Genomic DNA, 22,853 nt, shown 5'->3' with positions numbered 1-22,853 from the left:
TGTCGGGTGGAATCCTACAATGAACCATTTACTGAATGGGAACTACTTCTGCCCCTATTTTCTTCCCATTATTCAGCCCCTGGCCCTGATTCCATCCATAACCAATTGCTTCAGCACTTTAATCCTCCACAACAATATCTCCTTCAGGTGTTTAACCATATTTCACTCCAAGGCATTTTCCCCTCTCAATGGAGAGACAGTATTGTGGTTCCTGACTGTAAGCTCAGCAAGGATCAATTGTCCCTCGATAGTTAACAGCAACCAGTGTACCGTGCAAGTTATTTGAAGGGGTGATGGCTCATCAGCTCAGTTGAATCCTTAAATCTCGGGACCTTTTATCTCCTTACCAATGCGGCTTTTGGGGGCGATGGTTTCTGATCAATCATCTCCTTTGATTGGAAACCGCATTTCGGCAAGCCTTTCCTCAGTGCCGCCATCTTGTCGAAGTTTTCTTCATAAGGCCTAAGACACAACTTGATGCCATCACAGCCTATTTATGCTCCTCGAGTGGGGTCTTTGATGCCCACTCCCAATTTTTATTTGCCAGTTCCTGTCGTACTGGATGTTCGAGTTCAGGTTGGCACCGTTCTCAGCTCTCGGCAGACCCAAGAGAATGGTGTTCCTCAAGACCTCGTATTAAGTTGTGACAAAATAAAACACCTACAGCCGTCTTTATCATTTTATTTTATTTTGTTGCAACCAGTTTCAATGCTTCAGTGTGTCATCTTCAGGCTGTTATTGAAGTGGTACGGGTTGATATGATACCTATATATATCACATCAGTTGCCAGCATTACTGGATATGCAGATAATGTGTCAACACTTCAACCATCAACTGCCAACTCGGTATTAAGTGTCATCCTTTTTCTCATCACTATTAATGGACTTGGGGCCTCTGCTGAACTGTTGGTCAATCATGCTCTGTATGTGGATGATTTCTGTATGTGGATGATTTCTGTATTTGGGCTAGATCTTACTCGGTAGTGTCTGTGGAGCGACAACTTCATGGTTGCAGTCCAATGTGCTTCTGTGTGAACACTCTCACATTCGGCTCTTGTTCTCTCCCCTTAAGTCAAAGGTGATGTGTTTCTATCGCTGTACTGCAGTCCATTCTCATTCAGTGCCACCCAACACCTGAATGTGGTCCCCCAGTTCCATTTATTATGTCTCCAATACGACAACAAGCGAACTTGGGTACCCCATATCAACCTTCTGAAGACTGGCTGTTTTTGTAAACCCAAATGTCCTTTGCTTCTTTGTCCACAGCTCTTGGGGCTTGAATTGTTCGACACTTCTCCGCCTTTCCCAGGAATTAGTTTTGTCTCATTTTGACTATAGTTGTCAAGTTTATGGGTCAGCTCCCACTTCTATGCTGCTCCTCTTGGACCAGGTTCACCATCATGGTGTCTGTTTAGCCACAGGTGCCTTTAGCACTAGTTCTGTCAATAGTCATCTAATTGATGCTGGAACCCATCCCCTTTCGGTTTGGTGGTCTCACCTCCTGGTTTGTTATGCCATCGCTATCCGATCTTTTCCTGCTCACCTCTCATGTTATATTCTTTTAGCGGCTGTGGTACATCATCCATCGACTACCTTCCCTCGGCTCGGTTTAGCAGTTGTGTTCTGTCTCATTTCTCTCTGCCGCAATATCCTTCTTCCCTCTGTGTCATTTTCCCCACATTCTCTACCCCCACTGATGGCTCTAAATCTGCTGATCACGTGCAACATGCCTTCATAACTTCTGTTGGCATGGCACAGAACACCATTTCCTCCCTGCCAGGTGTGGGATGTTTATGGCCGGGCTTGATGGTCATCTATCAGGCCGTCCCTTTTATTAAACGGTCCTCCCTCACCCAAGTTTTGTTATGTACCGACTAATTGAGTGGTGTTTTTCCTGACACACTTTGGTCTCTGTCATCCACAATCTTCTTACCGATCTTGGTGGTTGATTTCCTTTCGGTTCCTGGCTGTATAGGTATCCTGGGTAATGAACTTGCTGGTCGTGTGGCTGAGGGATTTCTTTTGGCAGAGGGGGGGGGGGGGGGTGCTACTTCCATCTAATAAACTTCGTACAATTGAGGAGACTCCCACCACGTGGTGTTCTTCTTTCCACCTCTCCCGACAGGAGTGTACCATCTTTGAATTGTCCATATTAGATTGACTCATGATATTTTACTCTGCACATGTTCAAAGTGCTGAGTTGGTGGTAGAAACACGCCTGATGGTGCCATAATGTTCCGAGTGATTTTATTCTTTTGGCAACCGATGCAGAATCTGACAAAGGTCTTATGGTCTGCATCCATTCTTGGCAGGATTAAATTTTGTTTTACCAATTTCACCTTGCTTCGGACACTGAGATAAGCCAGATTGTGAAAAAACTGGTGAGGTATGAATGGTTGTACTTTTTCTCCAGACACATCACAGTACAATCTGACACTTGCTGCTGATACAGTCATGTGTTGTAACTTAAATCCCACTGGGTACTCCAATAAAGTGCATGGCTCATAAACTGGCTGATAAAGTCCTTATGTCAAAGCTGTCTTGGTGATGCTTTCTCTGGTTGCACATTGAAAGTGTATGCCAGCAGTTTATGGTGCTTGTATATGATAAAGTGTCGACCTTTTAAGAAGTGCTGGTGCTTTCTAGCTGCAGCACATGCAGTATACAGTTCTCGATTGTAAGTTGCCTAGTGCTGCTGTGATGGTGACAGCTTGTGACTAAAGAACGTGAGTGCCTATGTTCTAGTTGTTGCTGAAATACAGTGCCAATAGTGGAAGCTGATGCTTCTACAATGAGTGCAAGTGGAGCATGTGTTGTTGGGTGAGCTGATTGTGTAGCCTCTGCTATTGCTGTTCCTACATCTTGGAGAGTAGTATCTGTTTCGCATGTCTGTTGCACTCTGTTATTTTTCTTTAGTGTACCCTTCAGAAGCTCATTCAGTGAAGCTGTTGTTGGTTCATGACTGCATATGAATCGATGATGAAAATTAATAATGCCAAGAAAACAAGGTTGGTTCCAACTGTGACAGTACAGAAATACTTGACTGTGGCTTTCACCTTATCTATAGGAGGTTGGATGCCATGGGCTTCAGTTGCATATGCAAGAAACTAGAGCTCTGTTACCCCAAAGGTACATTTTGCAGGATTAATAACTAGGCCTTGCATATGCAAACAATCAAATATCTTGGTTAAATATTGTAGATGTTCCCCTCCTGACCCATGCATCATTAAAATGCCATCTAAGGAAACATAACAGAAATCCAGATCGATTGTGATTTTGTCCATTAAGTGTTGTATTGTCTGTGCTGCATTATACAGTCCCAAAGGCATTTTCATAATCTCAAAAAGACCAAAGGGTATTGTTAAAGCTGTCTTATGTATGTCTTCCGATGTGACAGGAATTTGATAGTAAGCTCACACTAAGTCAATAGCAGAGAATATTTTCTTACTCTGTATGCTGCAAACAAAGTCTCCTATGTGTGGCACTGGATACCAATCAAGGATGGTCCTCATGTTGAGATGGCAGTAATCACCACATGGGCACCATCTTCTTTGGCACCATATGTAACGGGACTACCCAATTACTTCAGGAGGCTTGACAGATACCTTGTGTCGGCACCACACACAATTCCTGTGTCATGACTTTTAAATTGTCGGGCACTAGGTGCCTAGTATGTACCCAGACTGGTGGTCCTGCACTGTGCTGTGATTCACCGGTGCTAGGGTTTGCAATTGTTTGTGACCTCGGTAAACTTCCATAACAGGTGTATGTACAGAGTATCCCCTAAAATCGTGTGCACTGTTGTTGGGGTGACACAATGTACCTTTCCTGAGCTATCCAGGTTAGTGGTAGAATCTATCACTCTCCAATATCATAGATCAGGGACCAGGCCATCAAAAGGTAAGAAATCAGCTCCTATAATGGGCTGCAACATATCTGCCATCTTGAACTGCCATTCGAATCTGCAACATAATCTGAAATTGAGTAACAGTGTAAAGCACCCATATGTCCTGATCTTGTAGTCACAGGTGGCGAATAGGTAGTAATGATCACAGTTGTGGTGTGGTATGCGTCTTGATGGGTATATTAATGCTATTGCCCACATTTCTACCACATATTGTATTTTTGTGTCATCATCCATGATGAAGAGGCAACTGGTACTATTGCCAGAAGTAGCTGCTGCTGAAATGGACTCTTTGTGCCATGCTTCCTGTTGCACGGTGGCGTACATCTCCGGGCATCATTGATGAGCTTCTTATGATATCAGCATATATTTTGCATAGCAGGTGATCAAATGCGGATTTGTGGTGATCAGCGTCATAACTACCAATGAAAGTGTGTATTATGCAATGCAAGAATTTGTATAATCAGCTCAGCTAACTGCGAATGAAGGTATGAGAGAGTCACTGCAGGCATGTTACCTTGTTGTGAAACTAATGTTGACACACACAGAGGGGTTCATTTCCTCAGTTCTATCTGCTGCCTGTGCTAATGCGTTCAAATCACCAGTGTAAACCGTTAAAATTTTCTGCGTATCGGTTGATTGGTTGGTTGTTCGATTGGGGGAGGGAACCAATGGGCAAACAAAGAGGTAAAAGGAATTGTGGGGGGGGGGGGGGGGGGTGACAGCGAGAGCAAGGACTCCCCAGAGACTCTTGAAGTGTTGGGGCACCAGCATAGCTTGTTAAGTTTGATGAGCGAACCTGTAAATGGCATCCTCAGTTGAGCAAATCTTTTGAATCCCAAACTGTGATTTACAGAAGATATTATTGTTGCTCAGGTCAGATACTATACTAGAATATATCATTTTCTCAAAAATATTGGTAAATGATATCAGTAGCAGAATGGGTCAGTAGTTGACATCTCTCCTATCACCTTTCTTGTAGAGGGGTTTAACACTGGCATTTTTGAGTTTCTCTTCTTTGAATAAATGACTTCAGTTAGTGCAGCATTACATACACTGACAGAAGAAAACTGCAACACCTAGGAGGAGTTGTGCGACATACACAAAAGTCCAGAGGCATGTTTCTACATCTGAAAGATGTCTGTTCAAATTTAGTGCCAGTCACATAAGAGTGGTGCTAAGTAGTGCAACTATGAGAATGCAAATCAGGTTTGCTTTAAATGCACACTGCAACAGTTGTGAGCTTTAGATACCAGTGAGATTGGACGTGGTGAGTTGATATTAGTCAAGAATGCCTTTAAGACAAAGATTGCATTATCAACACCTAACTGAGTCTGAATGAGGTCTTGTAATAGGACTAGGAGAAGCTGGGTGTTCTTTCTGGGATATTGCTGAAAGACTTGGTAGGAATGTAGTCACTGTATGTGATTGCATGCAGCAGTGGTAACAAGAATGAATAGTCCTATGAAGATTGGGCTCTGAATGGCCATATGTCGCTATCTATAGGGAAGTCAATTGTGTTTGGCATATGGCTCTGTCATATTGTACTGCATCTACAACAGCAATTTGAGCAGCAGTTGGCACCACAGTGACACAAGAAATTGTTACAAATCAGTTACTTCTAGGACAGTTCTGAGCCAGATGCCCTGTATTGTGTGTTTCACTAAACTTAAACCAGTGGTGTCAAGTGAGAGCTTAATGGAGGGCAAGGTGGAAGTTTGTTGTGTTTTCTAAGGAAAGGTGGTTCTGTCTCGGTGCCAATGATGGCCATGTGTTGGCTAAAAGGAGACTAATTGAGGGCCTTCACCCAACCTGTTTTTGGCCTAGACACAGTGGACCTACACCTGGAGCTATGGTCAGGGGTGTGATTTTGTATGACAGCAGGAGCATTTCATGGTTATGCCATGCACCCTGACTGCTGTTGTTATCTAACGTGTTTCATTACTTTACATTATTTTTTTGATGTTGCAATTTTTTCCCCATATGTGTGTTTCAGAAAAGGCAGCGCTTATATATGCGAACAAGTCTTTAGCACTCTGTTAGAAACACCATTTCAAATTCAGATGAGCTTTTATTTTTGAGAGAATATATTATTATCTTAATTTCACAAGGAGGAAGCAGCCATATGATTGAATTTAATGTGAGTTGCTTTACCGACCTCCTGCTTTGATTTTTCTTTTGAATAGCTTGACCCTATATTTTCTACTATGTTTAAGAAATTACTGTAAAACATACCTGCTACCTGTGACTGGCCATTTATAGATTTTCCATTAAAAACAGAAGTAATGTTGTCCTGTTCTGCAGCCTTTTGTCATGTCTGTCATTTCCCTACATTCGATATAGACTTGAGACCATTGACAGAATTAATGATATGTGACATCTTGTGCATGTTCCTTGATTTTTTTTTTTATTAACTTTTGTTAGTAATATTGAGCAGTTTTTGTAATATTCTACTATTGCACAATCTTTACGTGTTCCTGCTGACAGATACATTCCCCTTTTCCTTTCACAAGATACTTTAAGCCCTCTAATTAACCATGTTTTCATATAATGATAGGAATTTATTGTGGAATAGGTTAAATTTTGTCTTCACTTGGTTCTTTACAAATTCCAACACAGGTGATTTCTTGTAGACCATCCTTAAAAATGTTTGTCCTAGGGTCATTAATTATTCTATCTGGTTTCCACTGAGGAGTAACTATACTGTAAGGCACTGTCTGCTTTACCTTACTGTGCATCATAAATAGAGGAGAGCACTTGTTACTGGGTGTACAGTAATTTTCTTCCTTTCCGGTTCATGAAAGAAAATATTATCAATTAGAGTCTTACTGTTTTTATCAGCCCATTCTGGAAAATTAATTACTGAAGTCAAATTGTAGAATTGAAAGTGTTCCATATCATTCTTCCTACCACAATTCTGTAGAAACTCTTCAGTAAAACTGCCACAGACTATTAACTGCTTGCTACTGCCCGACAGATAGGACAGTAAGAAATTCGTACGCCTCATAAACAGTTCAAAATTTCCCAGTGGGGATCTATATACAGTTAAAGGTAAAAGAGGGGCATTCGGTAAATAATGCAACACATTTTTTTGCGGCAGTTGTGATTGAAAAAAATGCAGAACTTCTAGTGGGACGTTTTGGAATATTCTCACTGCAGCCTCCATAGTTTCATGAAGTTCTGATGGGTGGTGGTGTCATTCGTAGCATTACTGCTAAATCAGCCCAAACAACTGTGGTAACAGGAAAGTGCTTTTATGGCTGTAGTTGTTTAAAAGTGGCTGATTGCATGCTTACTTATTAAACACTGGCGTGACATGATGACACTAGAACAAAAATGTGGCAACATTAAGATAACGTTTATTAAGAGTACGTGACTTTTGTACAGTTTGATGCATGGTGCTTGAAGTCCTAAACCTAATACAATGGAATCTAAATAACTTTGTTATCTCCTTGCAGTCTATGATTTTGTCACTATAACAGATAGTAATGATGCAGACATTCTTGAGTGTTTTGTTACTGTGTAAACAGTGATTGCTAAGTCCAAATGTAGTCTTGAAGGAACTATACTGAAATGGCCCCAGGCTACTAACGGGAGATGCAATAGTAGTTGGTAGGTTGAAGAGATTGGCTTCTGTTGCTCTATGGTGTAAGAAGAGCTGTTTAGGAGAAACATTTTCAACCTATATTTGAAAACACGTCTGCTGCCCGTCAGACATTTTATTCCCATTGGTAAATTGTCAGAGACTTTTGTAGCTGCATACTACCCTTTCTGTGCCAATGTTATATTCATTAAAGGACAATGCAGATCATTTTTCAATGCTGTACTTGTGAATATTTCGTTACTCATTAACTTAGCTGGATTGTTGATAAATTTTATAAGTCAATAAATGTATTGGAGGCTGTGTTTCATATTCCCAGCTGCTCTTGGAAGAAGTACATATGCGAATTCACACATAATTCTGAGTACTTTCTTTTGGACAATGAATACTTTTTGCTAAGTGTGGAATTATCCCAGAAGTCATCAGTGAATGAAAATAAGGAAACCGTGTTAATTATTAAGTACATCCCCAAAGTTGATAATTATTCTTATGGCAGAAGTATCCCAATGTAACATTTTAGCAGGTCTACTAAATGTTTTTCCAGTTTTAAGTTTTTATCACACCTAAGAACCTAGAATTTTCTACCCTGTTTATTATTTATTGTTGGTACACAATGTTAATAGAAGGTGCAATATTTGTGACTGTACAAAACTGAATGAACTGCATTATTTCAAAGTTTGAAGCTAGCTCATCTCTGCAAAACTATTTAGTAACTTTAACAAAAACATAATTTACTATTTTCTCTGTGGATGCTTCTTTGCTAGGCTTCAAAGAAATGCTTGTATCATCTACCATCAGGACTAACTCTGCCTCCTGATTCAAATAAATTGACAGATCATTAACATGTGCAAGGACAGTAGAGGGCCAGTGATTGAACCCTGTGGGACTCCCATTGTAATTTCTCTCATATTTATATTACTCAAACAGCCTAGGGTAACTTTCTGCATTCTGTTTCTTAAATATGAACCAAACCAGGCATGTGGTGAAATATGTATTTTATACAAACTTAACTTCTCGAACAGAGCATTATATTTGATCAAATGCCTCTGATGAGTCACAGAAGACCCCATTGGTGGCTTTCATCATTCAAAGATTTTATTATGTGGCTAGTAAATACATAAATAGCTGATTTAGTAGAATGTCCCTTTCAAAATCCAAACTGTGATTACTACACAGGTTACTGGAAAAACTGAAGTACATTGACTGTTTTCAGAAACTGACATAAGAAGTGACTATGGCGGTAGTTATTGACATCTATGGAGTAACCCTTTCCATAGAAAGATGTTTTATAGGAATTGATATTCATCCAGTATGAACTTTTACTTTTTAGAGTCACGATGATATTCCTTAAGATGTAGTTTTGAGATAAATTTTTATTTCATTACAAGTCCTCACTTCTTTGGTATACTGTTTTGCTTTCTATTCTGAACTATTTGCACCAATTTTCTCTCCTATTTTTAAAAGTAATTATAAAAAGATACCTGCTACACATGAACTATCTTTTACAGTGCTCCCATGCTCTTTAGCAGAAATAATGTCATTTTCTATGGCTTCTTTTCCTTTCTCTCATTTAACAGTATACTATATCAGTTTAACTAATTAATGGAAAATCTCATATAAAGATGTGAAACAATTACTAACAAAGAGATAGAGGGGCTGGCCAGTACTTACCTCAGCTCAGTACAGCCGATAGAAACACAAAAAACACAAAAAACAACCGAAAATTTAAGCTCCTAGCTTTCGGAATAAATGTTCCTTCATAATAAATGTTCCTTAATAATTTGCTAGTACTACTTTAAACATGGACATAGACTCATTAAGAAGTTGTTATACTTAAAGGATGGAGGCATGGTTGTCAGAGGGAAGCTTCCCTCTGACAACCATGCCTCCATCCTTGCTACCTTCCCTGTTTTCCTTTCCCTGTTGCTTCATAACCTGGGTTGTGAGTAACTAAATCCACTTTCCCTTCTTCCCTTTCTTTCCCCTCTCTCCTCCCTGATGAAGGAACATTTATTCCGAAAGCTAGGAGCTTAAATTTTCGGTTGTTTTTTGTGTTTCTATCGGCTGTACTGAGCTGAGGTAAGTACTGGCCAGCCCCTCTATCTCTTTGTTACTATATCAGTTTATCTGGTATATTAAGTTTCAGACAAGACTTTCATACTCCTGGGTGTTTTACAACTGTTCTTGAAACATTACAGTACTGTTTCTAGTAAGAAAGAATTTCTGGGCCATTACTTGTTCTGGTTATTTTGTACAAAATACTTTTTTCACTGTGCAGCAGAGACTCTGATGCTGTGGTGATCCAAGGTTTCCTTAATAATTTGCTAGTACTACATTTAATTATCTTTTTAGGAAAACCTAACCTAACCTACTTTAAACATGGACATAGACTCATTAAGAAGTTGTTATACTTAAAGTTAGCATGAGGTTCATTGTGAACATCACCCAGTCAATGTTTTAAACTTTCTTCAAAATTTTCAGTAGTTTTGTCATGAAGCAGCCTCACTATTTCCTTAGTATGTTTCTAAACTGTATATGGAGCTAAGTTATATAATGTCATTATGTGCATCATGTCATGTGTGTCTCCTGTGCTACCTTTAATTTCAGAAGCAGCGAACTTCTGATCCTAAGAGAACAAAAGTCTTTTTATTATTTTCTTGTAAAATTCAGCCAAACCTCAACTCCCAAAATTTTGGAAAGTTTTGTTCTACTTTATTATGTAATGGTAAAATCATATGCACTATACCTATTCTTGTGTGTGTTTTTGTTTTGTATTAATCTGTATGTCATACTTTTGAAGGGACTCAAAATGAAGAGCAACTATGTCAGTTCCGTCTGCCACGAAACATCTTTAGGATATTTTTCAATGAAGAAGATCAGGAACATGGCAGATGTGAGAGCCATTTCAGTGGTGGAGCAAGTAGCAATTCAAAAGGCACCATTGCTGAAGCTCTTGCTGGTAGCTCCTTCCTGATCGGTGGTGGCATTGAACTATGCATCACTGTAGTAGGTGTGTTCTGTTACAGGTATGTACAACATACTTTCTTCATTTGTTCTTCTGCATGTTTCATGTTTTCTTTTACTTCTGCCTCACTACATACATGTTCTCTCTTTCATAGGCACACTGGTGCCTGGTTCTAAGTAGTATCGTTGTAATCTGTTTTGTTAAAAACTTTCTGTGTGTTTAGTAGTTTACTTCTCACTTATTTGGATTTAGAAAATGTACAAAAAATAATTCTTTTGAATATTAAGCTTAGCATTCTAATGAATGTAGCACTTCGGAAAACATTAAGTAAAAGTGTGAGCTCGCCCAACCTCGTACCTATAGAGCACTGCAGAGAAAGCTTAAGAAATGTTAATTGGGGAGATGTATATAGTGAGCCAATTGCTAATAATAAAAGCAACATATTTCTTGATAAATTTATATTCCTTTTTGAACATTGTTTCCCAAATACAATTACTAAATGTAACACAACACACTTTTCAAAGAAACCTTGGATTACTACAAGTATTAAAGTGTCTTCAGCAAACAAAAGGAAATTGTATGAGACACCAAGAACTAGTAAAAATCCAGAAGTAGTTTTACACTATAAAAATTATTGTAACACACTGAGAAAAGTTGTAAGGAAATCAAGAAGTATGTATGTTAGAGAAGAAATTAACAACTCCGGCAATAAAATCAAATCATTATGGAATGTTGTTAGAAGGGAGACAGGAAAAGTAATCAATGGGGGTAGGTAGTATTACTATTAAAGAGAACAAGACCATCCTAACCAACAGTACCAAAGTAGCTAATGTATTTAACAATCGTTTATTAAGTGTACGAGAAAAAATTGGTGAGAATAGTTCAAAAGAAAAAGCCAGGTAGTACATGGAAGAGTTTGTTTTGAAAAAAATTAGTCAGATTAAGTTTCACCTAACAACCTCTTGTGAAATAAGTAAAATTGCTAAATCTTTGAAAAATAAATGTTCTGCTGGAGTAGATGACATCTCTAATAAGATATTAAAACAACGTGGAGCAATTACAGCTGATGTTTTGAGTCACATATGGAATGTGTTTTTAACTCAAAGTATTTTCCCGGACAGGTTAAAATATGCCATTGTCAGGCCGCTCTACAAAAAGGGGGACACCACAGATGTCAATAATTATGGGCCAGTATCCTTGGTTACAGCGTATTCAAAAATCTTCAAGAAACTAATGTACTCAAGAGTGGTTAGCCATCTCAACAGTAATGGGATACTTAGTAAATCACAGTTCGTATTTCAGAAATGCTGTTCCCCTATATAGAATTTCATTGTCCACATAATAGAGTCTTTAAATAGTAAAATGTCACCAATAGTAATTTTCTGTGACTTGTCCAAAGCATTTGATTGTGTGAACCACGACATTATGGTACAGAAATTACACGAGTGTGTGTGTGTGTGTGTGTGTGTGTGTGTGTGTGTGTGTGTGTGTGTGTGTGTGTACACACACGCGAATCTTGATGAATGCATAGCTGAGCATGTTCTCAATTTAATATTCTAACTGTTTTGTGAAACATAGTCATTGCATTCTATATGTGCTTGGAATCCCGATTTGTGCATGGTCCTAAGTTCAGATTATTGCTTAAATATTTCATTTTATACAGCATATTACTGTCTGTTTCACATTTTTGTAGAATTTTCACATGCTATTTTTTTATATCTATTTGCATCTATAACTTGAAAACAACTGTGAAGTGAGTAGCATAGGATACTTCACATTGTACTCCATATTAGAATTTTGCCATGTTTAATTTGTATGTAGAGCAGGGGAAAAATGATTGTTTAAAAACTTATGTGCTTGCTGTAATTTGTCTTGTCATCATGCTCCCTGTAGGAGGTCTTTAGTTTATTCACATATTATTCATTCAGTATGTATTCTTGGTACTTTATAAGTGGGCTTTTGTGAGATAATTGGCATCTGTTTTCAAGCATCTGCCAGATCAGGTTTTTCAGCATTTGTGTGACACTTTCATGTGAAGCAAAAAAACCTGTGACCTTTTGTAGTGCCTTTCTGTGTATACATTCAATACCCTCCCTTAATCCTGCTTGGTGTGACTCTCACACACTTCAGCAGTGTTTTAGAATGGAACTTATAAGGGTTTCGTTAGCAGTCATCTCTGTAGACTGACTGGGTTTTCTTGGCACATACTGATGAACGAAAGTCAGCCACTTGCTTTACCTATGGTTGAACCTATGTGATAATTGCATTTCATACCTCACAATCTGTTCCCATCAAGTAATTGTATGCGTTGACTGATTCCAGTTGTGAATTATTGATATTGTACCCAAAGGATACTTTTTCCTTCTTTTTTTTGCATTTTATGCAGTGCAGAACTTCTCGTTTATGAACATTTAAATTGGGTCGCTTAATCTTAATAAGACTACTTTGCTGCCTTGCTGACTGAATATTTGTGTAGGTATTTTCAGGTAGTACCTCATTATAAATAACTGCATCACCTACAAAAAAAATCTGTGGCTATTATTATAATATTCTGCCAGGTTATTGATATACAACATGAAGTATGAGAGTTTCAGCGCACTTCTATGGGGCACGCCTGAAGTTACTTGTACATCTGAAGTGATTCTGCATCCAAAATATGGCATACCCTCCCTACTCTAGGATTTGAATACTTGAATTTAACAATTGTTTCATATTCTTTGTTCATTACTCTTCATCTTACCTTCTGTTTTGATGATGGCAACAATATTAGATAATTGTTGCTCACTACGAAACCTATTATTCTGCTTTAACTCTGTTGCTTATATTTCCAGGCACCCGACTCATAAAACTGGTGACTCAGATAATGACCACAAATCAAATCTCATTTGGTCAGTTCTTGGGTTTGACAGAGCAAAAGAATATTGTGAAGTAGTGTTGGGTCATTCACCCTGTTTAAAATTTGACACGTCTATGAAAGAACAACATAAAACCCAACAATGGGAAGATTTCATACAAGGCAGAGCCGTTGGGAAAATGTATAGGTTTACTGGGCTAATGATAGTAAACAAAGTTCTGCATAAAAAGTAAGTGAAACAACTGTTGTTACTTGAAAACAGCTGACAATAAGTTTGAAGTGTAGAATAATCCTTATGACTTTTAGTTGCTTCCCTATTATTTTTACTATTTTAAACTTGAGTAAGCATTAGTAGTCCATAGCTTTTTAAGAACTATTAATTTAATTGCAGTCTCTAAATGCTCTTTCACTTTATTAACTTATTCCTTTATTCATTCTATATCTGTGAAGATTTCCCATCATGCTGGTGATTACAGAACACAATTGTAGAATGAACTAAGATATTTCACAGAAAAGCTACACGAGATAAGGTAAATAGTTATTTTTGATAGAGCACTATTAATGAATGCATATCTATGCTATGATTGACTTTTAGAAGCAAACGGAGCAGGGGCAATATTGGATTTGTTATTTAAACTTGCATGTTACAAAACGGTGCTGTTTCATACAACAGCATATTAAAGACATGTAAAAAAAAAAGTGTCTTTTTCGGTATCATTTGTTGTATAGATGTCATAGGATGTGATGTCACCAGTTGAAAATGATTCCTTTATCCTTATGAAAATACACAGTCACTGTAGGAAAAATTTCCAACTTAATTTTTGATACTGTTAACTTGGTGCAAAAAGTGTAGTCCAGTGGAATACCACATGACAAGTAATTGAATTAACATCAAAGCAGATTAATTTAATTCTGAGCAAGATAGTCAGTTTGAAATAAGCTATGAGTGCAGTATTAAGTTTTAAATGATGATCTAAAGACTGAATTACATTTTATGCTATGAGAATAAATGTTTGTGCATGTATTTACATTTTTCTAGAACACAACATTGCTGTGTATCACTGTATCTTTACATTTTAACACTAACATTTTCATTCTGTCAGGGACTCTACGGACACATTGCTATGTCAGTAAGGTTGTAAGTTCAATCTCTTCCACTGCTCACACACAAAGCTCCCAAGAGACACCGGATCATATAAGAATGTGGCATGTAAAAGAACCACTGTGTTGCTTTAAGCATACTTCCAACAAAATTTAATCTTCTGATTTGGTATCTGTTGTTGTTGTTGTTGTGGTCTTCAGTCCTGAGACTGATTTGATGCAGCTCTCCATGCTACTCTATCCTTTGCAAGCTTTTTCATCTCCCAGTACCAACTCCTTCTGAATCTGCTTAGTGTATTCGTCTCTTGGTCTCCCTCTACGATTTTTACCCTCCACACTGCCCTCCAATACTAAACTGGTGATCCCTTGATGCCTCAGAACATGTCCTACCAACCGATCCCTTCTAGTCAAGTTGTGCCACAAACTTCTCTTCTCCCCAATCCTATTCAACTCTTCCTCATTAGTTATGTGATCTACCCATCTAATCTTCAGCATTCGTCAGTCCTACCACATTTTGAAAGATTCTATTCTCTTCTTGTGCAAAATATTTATCATCCATGTTTCACTTCCATACATGGCTACACTCAACATGAATACTTTCAGAAACGGCTTCCTGACACTTAAATCTATACTCGATGTTAACAAATTTCTCTTCTTCAGAAATGCTTTCCTTGCCATTGCCAATCTACATTTTATATCCTCTCTACTTCGACCATCATCAATTATCTTGTTCCCCAAATAGCAAAACTCCTTTAGTACTTTTAAGTGTCTCATTTCCTAATCTAATTCCCTCAGCATCACCCGACTTAATTCGACTACATTCCATTATCCTCGTTTTGCTTTTGTTGGTGTTCAGTTTACACCCTCCTTTCAAGACACTGTCCATTCCGTTCAACTACTCTTCCAAGTCCTTTGCTGTCTCTGACAGAATTACAATGTCATCGGCGAACCTCAAAGTTTTTATTTCTTCTCCATGGATTTTAATACCTAATCCGAATTTTTCTTTTGTTTCCTTCACTGTTTTACAATATAGAGATTGAATAACATCAGGGAGAGGCTACAACCCTGTCTCACTCCCTTCCCAACCACTGCTTCCCTTTGATGTCCCTCGACTCTGATAACTGCCATCTGGTTTCTGTGCAAATTGTAAATAGCTTTTCGCTCACTGTACTTTACCCCTGCCTCCTTCAGAATTTGAAAGAGAATATTCTAGTCAACATTGTCAAAAGCTTTCTCTAAGTCTTCAAATGCTAGAAATGTAGGTTTTCCTTTCCTTAATCTAGCTTCTAAGATAAGTCGTAGGGTCAGTATTACCTCACGTGTTCCAACATTTCTAAGGAATCCAAACTGATCTTTCTTGAGGTTGGCTTCTACTAGTTCTTCCATTTGTCTGTAGAGAATTCGCGTTAGTATCTTGCAGCTGTGACTTATTATAGTGATAGTTCGGTAATTCTCACATCTGTCAACACCTGCTTTCTTTTGGATTGGAATTATTATATTCTTCTTGAAGTCTGAGGGTATTTCGCCTGTCTCATACATCTTGCTCACCAGATGGTAGAGTTTTGTCAGGACTGGCTTTCCCAAGGCTGTCAGTAGTTCTAATGGGATGTTGTCCACTCCTGGGGCCTTGTTTCAACTTAAGTCTTTCAGTGCTCTATCAAACTCTTCACGCAGTGTCGTATTTCCCATTTCATCTTCATCTACATCCTCTTATATTTCCAAAATATTGTCCTCAAGTACATCACCCTTGTATAGACTCTCTAGATAGTCCTCCCACCTTCTGCTTTCCCTTCTTTGCTTAGAACTGGTTCTCCATCTGAGCTCTTGATATTCATGCAAGTGGTTCTCTTTTCTCCAAAGGTCTCTTTAATTTTCCTGTAGGCAGTATCTATCTGACCCCTAGTGAGATAAGCCTTTACATCCTTACATTTATCCTCTAGCCATCCCTGCTTAGCCATTTTGCACTTCCTGTCGATCTCATTTTTGAGACGTTTGTATTCCTTTTTTCCTGCTTCATTTACTTCATTTTTATATTTTCTCCTTTCATCATTTAAATTCAATATTTCTTCTGTTACCCAAGGATTTCTACTAGCCCTGGTTTTTTTTCGTACTTGATCTTCTGCTGCCTTCACTACGTCATCCCTCAAAGCTACCCTTTCTGCTTCTACTGTATTTCTTTCCCCCATTCTTGTCAATTGTTCCCTTATGCTTTCCCTGAAACTCTGTACAACCTCTGGTTCTTTCAGTTTATCCAGGTCCCATATCCTTTAATTCCCACCTTTTTGCAGTTTCTTCAGTTTTAATCTATAGTTCATGACCAATAGATTTTGGTCAGAGTCCACATCTGTCCCTGGAAATGTCTTACAATTTAAAACCGGGTTCCTAAATCTCTGTCTTACCATTATATAATCTATCTGAAACCTGTAAGTATCTCCAGGCTTCTTCCATGTATACAACCTTCTTTTATGATTCTTGAACCAAGTGTTAGCTATGATTAAGATGTGCTCTGTGCAAAATTCTACCAGGCGGCTTCCTCTTTCGTTTCTTACCCCCAATACATATTCACCTACTACGTTTCCTTCTCTCCCTTTTCCTACTGACGAATTCCAGTCACCCATGACTATTAAATTTTCATCCCCCTTCACTATCTGAATAATTTCTTTTATTTCATCATACATTTCTTCAATTTCTTCATCATCTGCAGAGCTAGTTGGCATATAAACTTGTACTACTGTGGTAGGCGTGGGCTTCGTATCTCTCTTTGCCACAATAATGCATTCACTATGCTGTTTGTAGTAGCTTACCTGCATTCCTATTTTCCTATTCATTGTTAAACCTACTCTTTCATTACCCCTATTTGATTTTGTGTTTATAACCCTGTAGTCACTCGGCCAGAAGTTTTGTTCCTCCTGCCACTAATTCCCACTATATCTAACTTTAACCTATCCATTTCCTTTTTTTAAATTTTCTAACCTACCTGCCCAATAAAGGATCTGACATTCCACGCTCCGATCCGTAGAACGCCAGTTTTCTTTCTCCTGATAACGACAACCTCTTGGGTTGTCCGCGTCCGGTGATCCGAATGGGGGACTATTTTACCTCCGGACTATTTTACCTAAGAGGATGCCATCATCATTTAACCATACAGTAAAGCTGCATGCCGTCGGGAAAAATTACGGCTGTAGTTTCCCCTTGCTTTCAGCCGTTCGCAGTACCAACACAGCAAGGCCGTTTTGGTTAAGTGTTACAAGGCCAGATCAGTCAATCTTCCAGACTGTTGCCCATGCAACCACTGAAAAGGCTGCTGCCCCTATTCAGGAACCACCCGTTTGTCTGGCCTCTCAACAGATACCCCTCCGTTGTGGTTGCATCTACGGTACGGCTATCTGTATCGCTGAGGCACGCAAGCCTCCCCACCAACGGCAAGGCCCATGGTTCATGGGGGGGGGGGATTTGGGATCTGAAAAACCAAATTGTGCACATTGTAATGCCACTAAATTGCTGACAATAGCATTCATATTCATGCTGCTGGCACAGACACAGGTTATTTCTAATTTGTTTTGTTCAGTGGACTGTTATATATTTAATGTTTTCTTCTACAAGGCTTTGGTTGTGGTTGTTGTTGTTGTTGTCTGCTGTATAACAAACACACACACACACACACACACACACACACACACACACACACACACACACACACACACAGAGAGAGAGAGAGAGAGAGAGAGAGAGAGAGAGAGAGAGAGAGAGAGAGATAACATGCACATCAAGGAAAATAACAAGACTGCACTTTATACCATAGCGATGAAAGAAACTGGTTAACTGTCATTTCTTGAATTGAACCTGCTATTTAAAGAAAACCTATAGAAAGAGAAACATTGTAACAGTTGTTGTGTGGGTAATTGTAATAATTATGCCTGTCATCTTACAAAGGATTTGATGTGGTACATATCTGTTTCACTTGTATTGGGAATTAATTTCTTGAACTGCACAAATGGTTTCAGATTATTATAGCTCCATTCTATGATGTCATTAGGTGACGACAAGGGGGGAATGCGAGTTATAAAGTCCGTACAAGGAGTTATGAAAAATGAGATAATTCATAGAAAGCTGTCATACTTACTTAATTCAAAACAATCATACATGCATGGTGGTCAGACAAGTCAGTATGGAAACTCAAGTTTACACTCTGCTGTGTATCAAGAACTGAAAACCACAGCACATTCAATAGGCAGAGACTGGAAAGCAAAGTGCCATATAAAGAGCAAATATAAGCACCACTTATGCTATGAGCAGCCAGCAGGGCATGCCCCCAAGGCTAACAAGAAACTATTTAGTTCGATCACCAGAGGAGGTAGGAGGATGTGACAACACATATGCTGAACATATGAGCCAGTGCAAATTGTGGATGGTACCAGGAAATGACGTGCTTCACTGGCTGCTCGTAGTGGAAGTGGTGCTTATATATTTGCTGTATGCTTGCACTTTGCCTTCTGGTCTCTGGCTTCTGAATGCTCTGTGGTTTTTGCCAGTTACTCTCAAAAAATTTGCCCAATTCTCAGTTGGCTAGGGTATTGCTCTGATGAAATTAAGTGGATTCAGTTTTGTTGGGGATCAGTTGCAATCCCCATTTATGAAAGTATTGTCCCATTGTACTTAAGTCCTTTGTTAATATATCTTCACTGACATGTGCTATGTTTCTATCACCCAGTCATCAGCCTAACCAAACACCCTGGATCGAGTGAGTGTTTGGTATATTTGCAATATACAAGCTAACTAGTAGTGGAGCCTCGTCTGAGCTTTGAGCTAGTCCATTGTTGTGGGTCTCCTGGTCACTAGTGGTATTGCCTGCAGTTACTTCAAATGGTTCGTCAGTCAACATATGGTTAAGAGTTGTGCTATTCTCCTGCAGGGTTTTACACGGAGCAGCTGATACACAACATCCTGCCTCCACACAGTATCATAAGCTACAGGCAAGTCAATAAATACAGCAGAGGTCTTTAGCTGTTTCTGGAAGCCAGCTTCTTTGTAACTTGTCAAAGAAATTACTTGATCCGCATGGCTATGGTGTGTTTGGAATCCAGTCTGTAAGATAGGAATCTTTCCAACAGCATCTCAAGTAATTTGTACATCATACTAAGAAGGGCAATAGTATGATAACTTCGAGGTTTGTTGTTGAGTTTGCGTAGTTTTATGAGATCAGTGATTTTGATCTGTTTCCAGTTGTGGAAAGGATCCTGTGCGGAAAATTTTGGAGTAAAGCTGAAGTAGCTATGTTGTAGCATATTTTCCACAGTGCAGATGAAATTCTGGATGTATAACATCAAAATCTAGAGCTTTACCTGATTTAATGTGTTGTAAAGTCATTGAAATGTCATCTGAAATGAATGGGACAGAATAAGGGCTGTGATTTGAACATTCTGTCATCATAGTTCTCAGTTCCTGCTCCACTTGTGTGGTGTGATGTTGGGAAATAGGTAATTGTGATATTGAGATGATTTGTGCAGCAGCTGTACTCACTTTTATGAGGTGGTTGTTGCATGTTGTTCAATTTGCGCCTCCCAAGTTACATAAGAGAAACCAAGCTTTTCTGCTTTAGTTTTTGAAGTCAAGTTTTTCAACTATGTCCAGCTATTTCTGGTGACACATGGAGTCAAGACTGTGCAGCAGTTCATCTGCTATTTCTTGTTGTCCAGTTAAGAGAAAATTGTCATGCAGTTTCTCACTGACTTCAGACTGTCCAGGAAAGTACTCCTCAGGGAATTAGCTTTCTTGCTGTGCTTAATACTGTACCCGCAGATCTTCCATAGTTATTTCTCAAGGGAGGAATCCATCCCAAGATGTTATCGACATAATATAATTGGATGGATAAAAAAAGTCTACTCACGAAGCAGTGGCAGGAGAAAACACATATAAAGGTTAAATAAATTTGGAAGCTTTTGTAGCCAGTGGCTCCTCCTCCTGCAAAAGGATTGAAGGGGAAGGAAGAGGGATGAAAGAAAAGAATTGCTCAGGTTTAGAGTTTTTAAAAGTTGCCCAGAATCCCAGGTCAGGGGATACCAGGCAGGATTAGAATGAAAGAGTTTCCTGTTGAGATGAAGAAAGCATTCTCTATTATACTGCACACACATGTGGTGATCCCATAAGCTGGAATATAATTTGCGCTGAGGAGATTGTATCCTGGTATTTGACCCCTTGTGTTGAGTTGGTCTTCATCACTAGTGTGTGTTTGTGGAATAGCGAACACATCAACTTTATTTTCCAGGCAGAGATTTAATAAATATTGGCATTTTGATCTCTCTATGTTCTTCAGTAAAATTCTAGTTCTGGGTCTAAAACATGTAATTTAATGTATTTATTTGATCTGAACTGGTTGGGCCCCTCAGGACCTCTCTTGTATCAGACCAAGGTTTCACAAATACAGTACCTTTTCTTTACATTTTAGTTACCTGTGAAATAACAATTTTAATGTGACAACTACTATTAAAATGATTTGAATTTCTGGAGTGGCAGTGTGAGCAGACTATGAACTAATAAAGTTTATACTGACACTACATATATTTCTGCAGCTGCTGCAGTTAATAGGTATCATAGTAATACCAAGAGTAATGATTATAATAACAATAATGATAGTGGGAGAAACAAGATGAATTTATAGTTGTACAAAATGGATGTTTTCTGATATAGCAAGTTCTGACAAAAAGGAAATTTAAGGAGACTGCACCAGCTAAGAGTACTGAGAATGAGGAAGATTAGGTTGTAAAGATGGATATGCAAGGGTAATGAGTGTGTACAGGGACGGTGCTTATCCTTATTGTTGCTTTAGCAGATGTATCATTAACTGTCTTCTGAAACTGGAGATGTTATTTAGTTCTCAAATATAATGTGGGAGGTTATTCCAGAGTAGGGTTCCTGCTATTGAGAAGGATTTTGAGCAAGTGGCTGAACAATAGAGTGGATGTTTCTGCCATGTTGTTCAGACAAGTGTGTTAAAGTTGAGGAGAGATAAAGGACAGTGTTCATTGATAAGACAATAGAGAAGACAGAGGGTAAGGAAATCACTGCACTTCCCTGCATGCAGCCAGGATAGCTGTGCATATGGTGGTGAAACGTGATCAAATAGTTGAAATTCACAAACATAACGGACACAGGCATTCATAACCAGTTCTGAGCACCATCAGCATTCCTGAGAAAGGCTTTGCATGATAATATCACTGTAATCCATTAGTGGAAGTTTTTGTGCAAGTTTCTTTTCCCAAGAGGGAAGAGCTTTTTATATTTTTGTAGGGAGTGGAGAGTTGCTGATGCCTTCTTGCACATTGCAGTTAGATACTCAGTCCAATTTAGATTTTCATCTACTACTACCACCACCACCACCACCACCACCACCACTACTACTACTACTACTACTACTACTACTACTACTAGATTCGTTGCTTAGGAAGAGAGGTTGAGATTTATCTCATTTAGGATTGAAGATGGTGGGTTTCCTGATATATCAGGCTAATGAGACTAGAATGACCAACCAGCACCACTTGGGTTTTGGATGGGTTGAGCTTTAATGATATATTTCATGCCCATTTTGATACGGTGCACAGGTAGGTATTGAGATTCTCGATAGCTGGCTTCAGGTTTGTTGGTTTTGAACTTATGTGTAGCCGGAGCTCATCAGTGTACATGTGGTATTTGCAGTAGAGTAAAACAGAATACACATTATTTACATATAAGGAAAAGAATATTAGACTCATTACCATACTTGGGGGGCACCTGATAGTACCTGCCTCCATTGTGACTTTATGGTGCTGGTAGGAAGATCAGTTTGCAGCAACAGGATATTCAAAAGTCCAGAAACATATTGTGCTCCTAGAAGATGCTCAAGACCAATAAAACCCAGAGTTCAAAGTGACATGTTTTTGTGGGAAAGTAAAGCAACTAACAGATTCCCAGAACTGGGTAAAAACAACTTGCCAAGCCAGTTAGTTAAAACAACAGAAGCTGTGGCATCAGCTGCAGACTCTTCAGCATCACTTACTCAATGAAATGTGGTGGAGTATACAACTCCAGTTACTGCAACACCAGGCAGTTCGGCAACTCCTCGGACTGTACGGAGCAAGAAGGCACCTCAACAGCTACCTTGACAACTAGACAGACAGAAGCCAGGTTGGGTAGTAGATCGAGAAATGCAAGATCGCCAAAGAACAGGAACACTTTTAATGCTTGGATCCAGAACTTATGTAAGTGAGCCTGCATTTTAAAGGAAGATAATCAGAGTGACCAGTTAAAAATACCACTAAGGCTCGTGCACTTACACATACAGTACCTTAGAAATAAGCTTAATATATGACAGGTTTTTGTAAATGAACAGTCACCTCATACAGTAGTGTTAACTGAGCATGGATTAAAATCTGATGAAATTATTTACTGTAAAC

At 38.8% G+C, this 22,853-nt stretch overlaps 1 protein-coding gene across 3 annotated transcripts in view; it reads left to right on the top strand.

The window, feature by feature from the left end:
• The window catches only part of LOC126279105 (uncharacterized), a 183,224-nt gene that overhangs the window by 120,847 nt on the left and 39,524 nt on the right, over positions 1-22,853 (top strand). For 2 of the 3 annotated variants that reach the window (XM_049979584.1, XM_049979586.1), the window contains 2 exons: positions 10,305-10,530; positions 13,301-13,552. In XM_049979584.1, the coding sequence (XP_049835541.1) occupies positions 10,305-10,530; positions 13,301-13,552 (478 nt within the window). The remainder of the gene's footprint in view (positions 1-10,304; positions 10,531-13,300; positions 13,553-22,853) is intronic. The other variant, XM_049979585.1, reaches the window with a different exon arrangement.

This window comes from Schistocerca gregaria, chromosome 6, assembly GCF_023897955.1.
Source record: "Schistocerca gregaria isolate iqSchGreg1 chromosome 6, iqSchGreg1.2, whole genome shotgun sequence".
Classification (NCBI taxonomy): Eukaryota; Metazoa; Arthropoda; class Insecta; order Orthoptera; family Acrididae; genus Schistocerca; species Schistocerca gregaria.
Note: the sequence above shows the minus strand (reverse complement) of the source record. Positions and strands in the feature narration are given on the sequence as shown.